Source organism: Schistocerca gregaria, chromosome X, assembly GCF_023897955.1.
Source record: "Schistocerca gregaria isolate iqSchGreg1 chromosome X, iqSchGreg1.2, whole genome shotgun sequence".
In the NCBI taxonomy this organism is placed as follows: Eukaryota; Metazoa; Arthropoda; class Insecta; order Orthoptera; family Acrididae; genus Schistocerca; species Schistocerca gregaria.
Genome location: NC_064931.1, coordinates 616,050,426 through 616,064,622, shown reverse-complemented (window position 1 = coordinate 616,064,622; position 14,197 = coordinate 616,050,426). Strand labels below are relative to the sequence as shown.

Below are 14,197 nucleotides of genomic sequence, written 5' to 3'. Positions count from 1 at the left end.
CACCCTTTTTATTGCTAATGAAAACTACACTTTGCATGTTGTACCACCGTACAGCGAGACCTTCAGAGGTGATGGTCCGGTACCTGTAACACCCAGTAGCACGTCCTCTTGCACTGACACATGCCTGTATTCGTCGTAGCATACTATCCACAAGTTCACCAAGGCACTGTTGGTCCAGACTGTCCCACTCCTCAATGGTGATTCGGTGGAGATCTCTCAGAGTGGTTTGTGGGTCACGTCATCCATATACAGCCCTTTTCAATCTATCCCAGGCATGTTCTATAGGGTTCATGTCCCTGGAAAACATGCTGGCCCCCATTATCCTGAAAGAAGTCATTCACAAGATGTGCACGATGGGGGAGCGAACTGTCATCCATGAAGACGAACGCCTCGCCAGTATGCTGTCGATATGGTTGCACTATCAATTGGAGAATTGCATTCACTTATTGTGCAGCAATTATAGCGCCTTCCATGACCCCCAGCAGCGTACGTCGGCCCCACATAATGCCACCCCAAAACAGCAGGGAACCTCCACCTCACTGGACAATATGTCTAAGGCGTTCAGCCTGACCAGGTTGCCTCCAAACATGTCTCCGACGATTGTCTGGTTGAAGGCATATGTGACACTCATCAGTGAAGAGAATGTGATGCCAATCCTGAGCCGTCCATTCGGCATGTTGTTGGGCCCATCAGTACCACACTGCATGGTGTCATGTTTGCGAAGATGGACCTCGCCATGGACATTGAGAATGAAGCTGCACATCATTCAGCCTATTTTTCACAGTTGGTGTCTTAACACGATGTCCTGTGACTGCATGGAAAGCATTATTCAAAATGGTGGCAGTGCTGTCAGGGTTCCTCCGAGCCATAATCCGTAGGTAGCGGTCATCCACTGCAGTAGTAGCCCTTGGGCAGCCTAAACAAGGCATGTCATTATCAGTTCCTGTCTCTCTGTATCTCCTCCGTGTCTGAACAACACTGCTTTGGTTCACTCGGAGACAGCTGACACTTCCCTTCTTGAGAGCCCTTCCTGGTGCAAAGTAACAATGCACACGTGATCGAACCGCAGTATTGACTATCTAGGCATGGTTGAAGTACAGATAACACGAGCCGTGTACCTCCTTCCTGGAGGAATGACTGGAACTGATCGGCTGTCGGACCCAGCTGTCTAATAGGCGCTGCTCATGCATGATTATTTACATTTTTGGGTGGGCTTACAGACATCTCTGAACAGTCAAAGAGACTGTGTCTGTGATACAATACACGCAGTCAACATCTATCATCTATCTTCAGCAGTTCTGGAAACCTGGGTGATGGAAAAGTTTTTTTGATGTGTGTATTTAAAGAAACAAGATGAATTACGAAAACTGCAAATGTCCATCATTCACAAAAGGAAGAAAGAAAGTGATAGTGTGTGGAAGACAGTATATCAGAATATTATATGACTTTCCTATTGATGTATTTTCTGTGTAACAGTTAGTAAACAACTTTTCTGCATTCGTGAATGTTCTCAAACAGTGTGATTACTGTCACTAGATTAGAGCACAATGTGTTTAGGTCACATAAAGCACAGGCTTTGCAGCAACAGAAAGCTTGTGAAAACAATAAAGAATGATGCAAGCACTACGGCGTACAGACATGTCACAAATACAAAGAGAAGTTTCTATTCAACATGCCCAACTTATGCATGATGAGAAATTGTGTTTCTTTCTTTCCTCCTGCCTTTATTAAATGGCCACTTTTTACTGAAGATCACAAGAAGAAAGAATGAGCAGAAAATGGAATAAATGTAACTGATATATCATTATACATATATTAACAACATAACACAGTAATATAACATTTAATTAACTTTTCACACAGCTTATTGACATTTACACAATATCTCTGATGGGCAATTGCTCCTCAATCAGCAAATGTAATAACCTTTTGATTTCATCACTACGTAATGTTTTAATTGTTTTTCATTATACTTACCAATAACGGACTTCGCAAAGGACCTGTTCTTCAGTGTAGCTAAACCTAAGTCACCAATTTTTACACTTCCAGTAGTGCCAGTTATAAATATGTTGTCACACTTCAGATCCCGGTGTATTATTGGTGTTGAGCGGGAGTGCAAAAACATGAGTCCTTTAAGTATTTGGCGACACCATGATTTCAAAACTTTAGGATTGATTTTCTTAAATCGACGTAGATAACTGCAAACAAAAAATTATATTATTATTACAGCACCTAGAGCATCCCCCTTCCAGATATATATATATATATATATATATATATATATATAAAAAAAACAGAAAGAAACTTCCACATGGGAAAAATATATTAAAAACAAAGATTCCAAGACTTACCAAGCGGGAAAGTGCCGGCAGACAGGCACATGAACAAAACACACAAACACACACACACAGAATTACGAGCTTTCGCAACTGGCAGTTGCTTCGTCAGGAAAGAGGGAAGGAGAGGGAAAAATGAAAGGATGTGGGTTTTAAGGGAGAGGGTAAGGAGTCATTCCAATCCCGGGAGCGGAAAGACTTCCCTTAGGGGAAAAAAAGGACGGTGACACCTGTCCTTCTTTTCCCCTAAGGGAAGTCTTTCCGCTCCCGGGATTGGAATGACTCCTTACCCTCTCCCTTAAAACCCACATCCTTTCATTTTTCCCTCTCCTTCCCTCTTTCCTGACGAAGCAACTGCCAGTTGCGAAAGCTCGTAATTCTGTGTGTGTGTTTGTGTGTTTTGTTCATGTGCCTGTCTGCCGGCGCTTTCCCGCTTGGTAAGTCTATATATAACGTATTGTATGAAGCACGAGTGAATACAATAAAGCTTGAAGTAAACATTGCAAACCATCAATTTACTACACTCTAGTAAGTCTCCAGACAGTATCCTAGAAGAATGTTGCAAATAATGAAATCATCTAACACAAAAAGGTTAAGTTTAGTCACTATACAGCTTAGAGTATAGCATAATTCTGCAACTTAAAGTACTTGAATAATGTTTGAAGAATCAGATGCCATTAGATTAAGAATTCTGTGCAAGAATGTTTTGCTCTTTTAACACTATCTAAATCAACTGCTTCCAACACCACGATGATGGTGGAATGCAACATGAAATTGGTGTGACTACTTAATGAATGCTTAGTTCACACTCTAAATGACAACAGATCATTTCGTTTCGCCTTTACTTTCTCTACTTGGTAATAAGCTAAATATACAGAAAATATCCATTTAAATTCAAAATTAGTCATATATAATATTTACTACAGTATTTTATTAAATTGCAGGATTATGACCTAACTTCCACCACAGCAGCTTGATTAAGAAGTGAGCAAGAAAAAGCAGTACAACTCTACCTACGAATTTGCACTTCAATACAATCCATTTTCACATGTTTCTTATGAAGCAAAACTACAGTCATTGAGGTATCAACGGCATCTTCATCAATTGCACGTGGAGCAACACTCGCAGCTGCACGACACACAGCACGTTTCAATTTCCCATTGGCATGCCATCGAGTGAGCTTGGTTTTCCATTTCTCACTATATCTGATGGGAGTGTCATGAATACACTGCACCAGAGGGCACTAAATACACATGACCTCAATGCCTGCAACTCCAATTGGCTGGTTCACCTTTTAAGCATCCACTCAGAACTTCGCCCACAGAGATTCGGTGTATCTACAGACTTATCAACATAAGTGCAGAAGGCTGGAGCAAGGAAATTACACTGACCTGGAATGACACTAGTAGGCATTATTAGTTACCATTGACTTACGCGATTGTTTCTATCCGGAACATTACTATCAATGTAAATAACTCAACACTACAGAGGGACCTACAGCACTTCAAAGTTATGTATATCTCAATTATTAAGTGCAAATATCTCAGTTATTAAGTGTACATATTACAAATAACCGTATTACTCTGTTACCTTTTTGTAGACATCAGAGTGTTGTTATTGGCCACCTCAACTACTGAGTGACATGTCAATCTCTTAAGTCGACTGTCAAAAACACTGTGTTACTTTCACATTCTGAGCTCACAAAACTGCTTGAAAGATATTACTGTAAATGCAAGCCAAAAGAATAATAGCAGCCTACATGTAGGATCATGTTGGATGGTAATTCCATAGCCTGGCTGCTGCTAGTGTCCAAGCTATGGTGTGGGAGAGACAGACTGTTGCAGGGAGTACATTACTTGTTTTCAGATGGCAGACACATATGTGGAGAGGTTCCAATGTGCTTTGTGCACAATATGGCCATCCTTCCTTGTGGTGGTCAGACTTTGTCAACATCAATGTTAATGAGCACATCTGTTCTCATATTCACATTCAGTGCAACAACAGACCACTGACACATACAAATAACCCACAAACCTCGATACTGACCAGCTGGCCAAATGGAGACCCACACTGAGGCCCCCTTCAAACTCTAACTGGTACTTATAATGCTCACACACGTTGCACCTTCTTTTCTTCCACAGTGGTCATTCGACATCTGATGCTGTTCACATCCTTTATATACCCTATCAGACCTGGTAACAACACTAAACATGAACAAAACGAATGCACTCTAGTGCCCATTTTACCTGTCGCAAAGAATAACAATGCTTAATCACTTACGCAGCCACATAGACATCCATGTTGTCTTTTGTCATGCAGTGTAAACACACTATTCATCCAAAATGTTGCTAGTTGATTTATTCCCGGTGTAAATGCAATGTCAGTGCCATAACTATGGTGACAGCTTGAGATAACATCTATAATTACACAATGGAAAGAAGAAAAGAAAAGAAAGGAAATGCACAGCACAATAACAATAGAAAGGAAGAACCAGAAGAACAACAGAAGGGCAACCAACACTACTATGGACAAAAACTGGAAAAGAAAACCATAGTTAGAGGGGCTAAAAACAATAGAGCAGATGACGGCAGCTGGCCGAACACAAGAACAGAAAGGAAAAGCCAACCACTCTGCCACACATTAAAACACCCACCCAAAAAGCATTAGAGTGGAGAACACAAAGGAACAAAGGGCATGCGCCAAGATTTATATAGAATGATAAAACCCACCGTCAAGCATAAAATGTAAAACTAAATTAGCTGATGAGGCGTTGTTAGCTAAAATTAAAGGCAACAAGTCCGGTAACTGAAGAGTCCGTCATAGGACAGCCAAAGGAGCACAGCTCACCGAGATATGGGCCACTGTCAGCCAGGCGCTGTACCGACACTGAAGTGGGTTATCACGGCGCAGGAGGTAGCTGTGTGTCACCGGAGCAGGCAGAGAGCTACAGAGTCCCTGCAAGAGGTCGGCATGGAGGACTGCCACACATTTGTAGTCTCCTTAATGGCACACAGTTTGTTGTGCGTGCTGAGGTTATGCCATTTCATCTTGCAAAGCCGCAAAACCTTACGGCGTAGTACTGAATGCAGGTTAGTGGCAGAGCAGCCAATCTCCACAAGCGGTTTCCGTGTAACCTGCTTGGCCAGCCTGTCATCAAGTTCATTGCCTGGGATTCCACATGCCCTGAGGTCCAGACAAACACCACTGAACGACCGGACCGTTCCCAAGCATAGATGGATTCCTGGATGGTCGCTATCAAAGGGTGACAAGGGTAGCAGTGGGCAAGAGCTTGTAGGCTACTCAAGCAGTCAGTACACAGAAGAAACACCTCCCCAGGGCACGAACGGATGTTCTCAAGGGCACGAGATATAGCCACCAGCTCAGCAGTGAAAATACTGCAGCCATCAGACAAGGAATGCTGTTCAATATGCCCTCCATGGACTTACGTGAAGCTGACATGAGCATCAGCCATCGAGCCTTTGGTGTAAACCACTTTGTGGCCTCGGTAGTTGTCAAGGAACGAGAGGGAGTGGCAGATGAGAGCTGCGGGATTAACTGAGTTCTTAGGGCCATCTGAAAGGTCCAGGCGAAGCTGCGGCCCTGGTGTACACCATGAATGTGTATGTGAATGAACCTCAAGTATAGGTGGGAAAGGCAAGGACTTTAGTTCAGAAAGAAAGGATTGGACACAAACTGCAATTGGAAGACATGACTTGGGCCTCCGATGAGGGAGATGAACCGCCGTGGGTGGGAAAAGGAGACGGTGATTCACATGAGCAGGAGAACTATGAACATGAGCTACGTAACTGGCCAGCAGTTGTGCACACCTAACCTGCAATGGAGGGACTCCGGCTTCCCCAAGGACGCTCATTACAGGACTTGTCCTAAAAGCTCCTGTTGCTAGGCAAATGCCACAGTGGTGCACTTGGTCGAGTAAACGAAACGCTGAGGGAACCGCCGAACCATAAAACAGACACCCATAGTCAAGGCGGAATTGAACAAGACCTCTGTAGAGCTGCAGCAGCATAGAGCGATCTGCACACTAATTGGTGTTGCTCAGCCAGCAGAGGGTACCAAAGTGCTGCCAGCACTTCTGCTTAACCTGACAAAGGTGAGGAATCCAAGTCAATCAGGTATCGAAAACCAGTCCTAAGAATCAATATGTCTCCACTACAGTGAGCGGATCATCATCACGGTAAAGTTCTGGTTCTGGAAGAATGGACTGACGCCGACAGAAGTGCATAACAAACGACTTTGCAGGCGAAAACTGGAAACTGTGGGCTATAGCCCATGACTACACCTTGTGGATGGCTCCCTGTAGGCGCCACTCGGCAACACCAGTACTTGTGGAGCATAAGAAAATGAAGAACTCGTCTGCATACAGAGAAGGTGCGATGGACGGGCATACAGCTGCTGCTAGACCATTAATGGCCATTAAAAGTAGAGATACACTCACTACAGAGCCCTGCAGGATCCCATTCTCCTCGATATGGGGGGGGGGGGGGGGGGGGGGGGGGGGAACTATGGGAGGCACCAACTTGGACACGGAAAGTACAAAGCGACAGGAAATTCTGGATAAAAATTGGGAGTGGGCGTTGGAGACCAAACTCGTATAATGTGGCAAGGATATGATGTCACCAGGTCAGTCATATGCTTTCTGTAAATCAAAAAAGACGGCAACCAGGTGTTGGCATCTGGAAAAGGCTGTACGGATGGCAGAGTCTATGGACACAAGATTGTCAGTGGTAGAGCGACCTTGGCAGAAGCCGGCCTGACATGGAGCCAGTAGGCCACCTGACTCCAGGACCCAACCCAACTGCCGACACACCATACGTTCCAGCACCTTACAAAGAAAATTTGTGAGGTGGATGGGCTCATAGCTATCCACATCTAGTGGGTTTTTCCAGGTTTGAGCACCGTCCTCAGATGACGCCAGAATCTCCACCTCATCCGCAGACACAGAACTTGTAGGTAGCGGTGGTGTGGGTGCCATTGCAATTCCCTTGGTTTTGGGGACCTCCTTTTTGGATTTCTCTCACTGTCCCTTGGGTTTCCCCAGCTGGGAGGACTTCACTGATTCAGTCTCAATGACTGAGGATGAGTGTGAAGCCTTGCAACCAGCTGCTTTTGGGCTCTTCAGCCATTGGCAGGTGTTATCTTTCCCACAAGCACAAACCTGGGAAGGGAGCGATCCAAGCGACCTCTCACTAGTGAGAGCAGCCGAAACCGAATGACGTCACAGATAGTTGGGGGAGGGGGAGGGTGTTGCTCCTGAAGTAGGTGGTGCAGGAGCAACAGGAAGGGAAGTGCCCCCACCATCAAGGGGGCAGGTGTAGTCTTCCGGCTCTGAGAGCCGACTGGAGTTAGAACTGGGGCTAGGACTGTTGTAGCAGCGGCGTAAGACAATGTCATACGTACACGATGTAGGTGTTCAAATTTCCTATTAGCATCAGTGTAGGTCAGTCAGTCCAGGGTCTTGTACTTCACGATTTTCCTTTCTTTCTGGAGAATTCTGCAGTCAATGTGCAAGCAAACTGTGCTCTTCGCAGTTGACACACATGGGAGGCAGGGCAAACGGAGTCTTGGGATGTGATGGGCGTCCGCAATCTCGACATGTGATGCTGGAAGTACAGCAGGAAGACATACAACCGAACTTCGAACATTTAAACCACTGCATTGGGAGAAGGATAAAGGGTTTTACATCACAGCAGTAGACCATCACCTTGACCTTCTCGAGTAATGTATCATCCTCAAAAGCCAAGATGAAGCCACCCCAGTGGACATGCTCAACGAAATGTACACCTCGCCACTCTAAATTGGAGCACAGCTCATCGTCAGACTGCAGAAGAAGGTCCCTGTGAAATATGATACCCTGGACTGTATTTACGCTCTTATGGAGAGTGATGGTTGCAGAAACATCCCCCAGCTTGTCACAAGCTAGTAACGTCCATGACTAGGCAGAGGATGCTGTTTCGATCAAGACTGACCCAGATCTCAATTTGGACAAGCCCTCCACCTCCCCAAACTTGTCCCCTAAATGCTCAACAAACAACTGAGGCTTCATCGTCAAGGAAGATTCCCCATCAGCTCTCTAACATACAAGGTACTGGGGCGAATAAGAGCCACTGCCATCCATAGCCCTGCGTTCCTCCCATAGTGTGGCCAGGGAGGGGAACGATTTGGGTTCATACTTCCGTGGATTGAATTGAGCCCGTGAATGCTTAGAGCCTGCCGGTGTTTCACCACCAAGAGATGATGAACTATGCTTCATCGCGTGTCATCCACCCTGATGCCACCCACTCCGACCAGGGGCCCTCCCCACGGGTACCACCCAGACACAGCAAAGGCCACCTGGCAGGATGGCCATTACCGGGAGTCCCAATGCCCCAGGGTGATGGGAATCTACTCCTCGGCATACGTGGTGAGTTAATGGTGCAGGCATCAACAGAGCGATCCCTGTGTGGTCAGGGGGTTACAACCAACGGGGTACATGGCAGCCTCACCAAAATGGACTGGCTACCGTGCTGGATATCAGGTGCCACCAAGAAAACAAGTTCATTATCATCGTCGGCGCAGAAAACGATACTGCAAAGCTGATGGAAAATAACGCACCCAGGAGTGTGACATCACCCAGCAGTTGGAAAATGAGCAGAAGTGCTCATCCACATTGACGAAGGATGTGATAGGTCTCAGTGCATGACGGACACGATGCACCATGTAAGCCTCCCTTCCCCAATTAGCTCACTCTTCGGGAAAATTTTGAAAAATGGAGGTCAAACCCCACAGGGGACCATCACAAAGGCCGAAACATGTGAGACTCTTGAGTCGCCTCCTATGACAGGCAGGAATACCTCGTGCCTATTCTAAGCCCTGGACCCGCAGGGTGGTGGCCATAGTGTATCAATGCTGTTTTGTCGCAAATTGCAGTGGAAGAACAAACAGTGATTCGATTTCATATTTTACTCATTATAATGGCTACCGACACATCCGTGTCCAAGCAAAAACCTTACAGCTATAATTTTTTTTGTCATGAATGAGTGTGAATGGTTTATAGGTTTTAAAGGAGGGAAGGTGTCGCTCACAGCCAACGAGAAGTCAGTGTGTCCCACTTAAGTTCTCCAACAGAAACACTTAGAAAATTCTTGATATTTTGTAAACTGACACTTATATCTCACGTAGGGCTATCACTTAAGAACAGAGCATCTCTAAACAAAGTGTTCATGACAAGAAAATGTGTGCTAAATTTGCCCTGCACACTTTGATTTCGGAACAAAAACAATAGCATGTGGATGCCTAGAGCGACTGTATTGCAATGAGAAATGCGGATAATTCTTTTCTGGAGTGGGAAAAAAAAATCAATATGAACATACCACAAAATGGATCATTAGCTAAGACTGAAGAAGAATGACAAAATCAAAAAGGAAGACAATGCTGATTTGATTCTCCATAGGAAATGTGTTTCGACTGGCACCACTGTCAATTCCAAATATTATTTGCATGTCATGGTCAATTGTGCAAGAGGATTCAGATGGTTTGTCCACAACAATCTAAGGAGAGGGACTTCTGATCATTGCACGATAGCTGGTGAAAAATGAAGCGTCAGTTCTCAACCACCTTTCATATTGATCCGATTTGATGCTGAGTAACTTTTTTTAATTCCTAAAAGTATAAGTTCAAATGAAGGATAAATGCTTCAATGACATAGCCTACAATGAAGCCACTGAGAAGTGTGAACTGGAGAACATCCCAAAGAAGGACTATCCTGATATTTTCACACAGTTTTTCTCAAGCTGGGGATGACTATGTAGAACACTTAAAGCATCTTAACTTTTCTCTTTTTGGACTGATGGGCTATCATTTCCATGTAGGTGAGGACATGGTCTTCATCTGTGTCAAGACATGTAAACGGGGGATTTAAATGGGGAAGCAGTTAAGAATACAGCAAGATGAAACTAGTTCTGGACTACATCTTGTTTAGTAACCACATCATGATGTAAAATTCTAAGGTAAGATCTATGTTGTTTATTTTACATGCATAATACAGCTAAACAAACTACTATGATGGTAAAAATTGTGTTTTTCCCCTAAAAATACTCCCTGTAACTTCATACGCAGTTTTCAACTTATTGGGAAAGAACTGCTTAGGGAAAATATATGTGAAAGGGTTTGTCTAAAAGCTATGCAATAACTATTTCATTGACCAAAAACTTTTACTTTTATCTCATTTAACAAGCATGCCTGTGTTTCAGGCTGCTACCTTATAGGGCGATTGACGAAACTGTAGAGCTGATGAAAACCTGTAGATCTGATATTTAATTAAATAGTTTCTCTTATTGATAATGTAGCTTGTGGTTGTGAATATGTTATATGTGAACTCAATTTATCTATAAAACAGTGGATATATGAACACAACAGTTCGCAACTTAGGACAGGGGGTAGGAGGGGTGGGGTGTGTGATGCAGTTGTAAGAATGGTGGCTTGTCATTAACCTTTGTCAGAGTACAGAATATAGTGGAATGATACGTACACAGAATTTTAATAGATAGGCCAGTTCTGGCTGCTACGATCTCATTGGTGATCGCACCTTTGATGTCACTGGAATGCCAACAGTACTGTGGATTAAGTTGTCCCTTGTGCTAAGCAGTGCTCACTGCTGCTGTTTCCAGTAAATTTCTCATACACACTGTAAATTCTTATGCTCTTTATTGTTGGCGCACTTTTAAATAATCACTGGGTCATAAACACACAGGTGGCTAATTCATAATGGTTACACTTATTCATCGTAGAATAAAATTATTTCCTCTTGATTTCAAATGCCCACTCATCAACTGAAGTCTTGATTAAAACAATCATCTTTACCCAGCATACAAGTACACAGTTTAAGAAGTCCTTAAGCTCACAAATGTCAACTTTAAGTACTATTAAAGTATGTTGTAATGTCAGACTCTGAAAAAATGATAAACTCATAAACTTACGTTTTTAGGGTTCCTGATGTCATCAGCTCTGTAACTAATACAATGTATTTCCTCTTTGTAAGTGAGACCTCCCAGTAATCATAAAATCTTACAATGTTTGGGTGCTGTAGTCCTTTCAGCATCTCAGCTTCTTCACGAAAACGTAGTCTCTCACTTTTATTCAATTTCTTTTCCTAAAATAAATGAAAGGTTATTCAGTTTAAAAGCACTTTTAAAATACATGAGAATCAGCGCCCTTAATTTTTAACAACATGATGACTATAAGAATAGTATTACTTTGTACTCATGTTTTTGATTGTGCTTCTATCTTTTATGTGCTCTAGATTATGGATTGGTTCCACAGTGGCTACCTTAGCCTTACACATTCAAATTTTAAATTTTTGTTGTGTTATACACCAAGGTAAAAAAAAAATGACTGACTGTAGCCAATGGGTGTGTTGGAACTTCCATCGAACTACGGACCCCCTTGAAGATGTCTCCCGCAGTCGGAGACGAAACGTTGGGAATCGACACAGAATTCATCAACCGACCCCGGCATAACAGCCTGGATAATTATAATGGACATTAATTCTAATAGACAGTTCACTATGGAAGAAGAGGAAGAAGGTCCATTTTCATGTTTGCAGGTTCAGATACTTAGAAAACCTTATGGAACTTTAGGGCACAGTTTACAGAAAGCCCACTTACACGGCAAATACCTTCACAGAAATTACAAACAGAAAAAGAGGAGTGAAAAAACATTGGTGGACTGAGCTAAACCACTGTGAGCTGCAGTACTTGGACAACCTATATGATTTACGAACTGCCTTCAGAAGAAAAGTCTACACTGACAAAGACAGAAATAGGGCACTACAAACTAAAAGACTTTGAGCTTTTAATGAAAAAGAACCAACTAAAGGGTAAGTTTCCCTCCCATTCGCAAAACATGTCACAGATCATATTGGCAAAGTATCCAGAACACACAGTATTGATGCAGTGTTTTAATTATTAAGAATGGTATGTGAGCATTTGAACACTGCATAAAGGACCTATGCCCACCACTTGCCACAGATACAAGTATATAAAATCCCTTATGCACACGGTCAAGTATACACAAAAACTACAAAAAGAAACATTAACACTCACCTTGAGGAGCACAAGAGCAATTGCCATCTGGGCAACACCAATAAATCAGCAGTAGCAGAACATGCACTGGGACCAGTGAACCATCAACCATGGTTTTATCAAGATTGAATCAATAATATGCTAGGATGTATAGAGGGGCCATGGAAATTTAAAAAGAAAAAAAAACTTTAACAGAAAATGAGGACTGAAATTAGACAAGTTGTGGGCCTTAGAAGTAAATAAAGCTCCATAACAATTATCAGTGTGAATCCACTACCTTAGACAGTGGTCTGATGACATCACAGACAGTTGCCTGGATACATACATAAACAGTTGAGCCTGCTGAGCTTGTTGGAGATTGCAACTGCTTTCTGAGCTGGTACAGTCTATAATAATCTCTCCAGCACTGGAAGATGTAATGTCAGGGAGAAAAATATTCCTTGGACACAGCCTAATGCCCATAAAACAAATGTCACTGAAAATGCAAATACCGGCTGTGAAAGTCAGTGTTGTATAATTATTGAATTATTCTGTGTTGTCAAGTTTAACAAATGTTGCTACTACCTTACAATAATAATTTTTGTTTTGTTTTGTGAAGATTGGAAGTCACATTTTCACTGGGTACTAGACAGCAGAGAAGGGAGTCATAATGAAGCACTACGATACACACATTCATAACTTGCTGTCTTCACACTGAATTTGAGCTAAATGAGGTTATTAACAGAAAAAAAACAATGGGATTAGGGAAAATGAAATGAATACAAGTAAAAAAATAATATACTTGAAGAAATCCATCTCTGAGCTATCAGATGTACAAATACACCTTTATTCTCCTCTAATTTTGGTTAAATAATCATCTTTAGAGGAGGACTACAAAATTCAGAAACAGAAAAAAACATATGTAGTATACACTGACAAATAAAGCACATGTGTGAAGAACAATCAATTAGAAAGTACTTACACAGCTCTACACTGATGGGTCATGAAGAGATTTTCTTCAAATCATCTCCAATCATATGTTCATACAATTGCTCCATAAACTTAGATGAAGTAAAATTATTTTGTCTGATGCAAATACAGCACTATATAAAATGTGATCTGTTACAACTGATTATTTCAAACTTGGAGGTACATATTACAAGCTGAATGTCAAAGACAGTATGGTCAAAGAATAATCAGTAGTTCAGAGGGTATAGGTTTCTGTTCTAGTCAAGGTTGGCAGACCAATACCTTTTTCAACAAAGGCGATACCCAAAACATTGATGTACTTTTGGAAGCCAGTAGCGACATTCCATCTAATCAAAAATATTCCCTGAAAATAAGATTCCTGCGTGTGTTTAGATGGACATTACGTGAACAATGTCTATGAAGCAGGTATTAATCTATAGTGCTGCCACATGGCGAAAAAACTGAACCACATTTGTTAAAGAGTAGAATACAAGGTAAATCATCCATACCAGCAAACATCTTGGGATCAATTGAAAACCTGGCATTACTACATTATTGAAATACGAAGACAATCTCTTATTATTTTATCACTGGGGCGCTATAAAATCACTGTGTATTGGTGTATACAATGTTACATAAACATAAGGCTTTGTCAATATTGTCACAAAAGAAGCTGAGTAGCATAACAACCATGGTGTAGTGGTTATGATACTAGACTGTTGCATGGAGGGTCATGAGTTCAAAACTCACTTGAACTGTAAAATTTTAATTTCTACATTCAATTCGAGTACATACTAGAAGTATCCACAAATGTCAAGAATCATTGTACTGGAA

General features: G+C 42.3%; 1 protein-coding gene across 3 annotated transcripts in view; it reads right to left on the bottom strand.

The window, feature by feature from the left end:
- The window catches only part of LOC126297516 (uncharacterized), a 323,790-nt gene that overhangs the window by 210,437 nt on the left and 99,156 nt on the right, over positions 1–14,197 (bottom strand). For all 3 annotated transcript variants that reach the window (XM_049988402.1, XM_049988404.1, XM_049988403.1), the window contains exons 6-7: positions 11,312–11,484; positions 1,978–2,198 (exon numbers count right to left, since the gene is read on the bottom strand). In XM_049988402.1, coding sequence (XP_049844359.1) covers positions 1,978–2,198; positions 11,312–11,484 — 394 coding nt within the window. The remainder of the gene's footprint in view (positions 1–1,977; positions 2,199–11,311; positions 11,485–14,197) is intronic.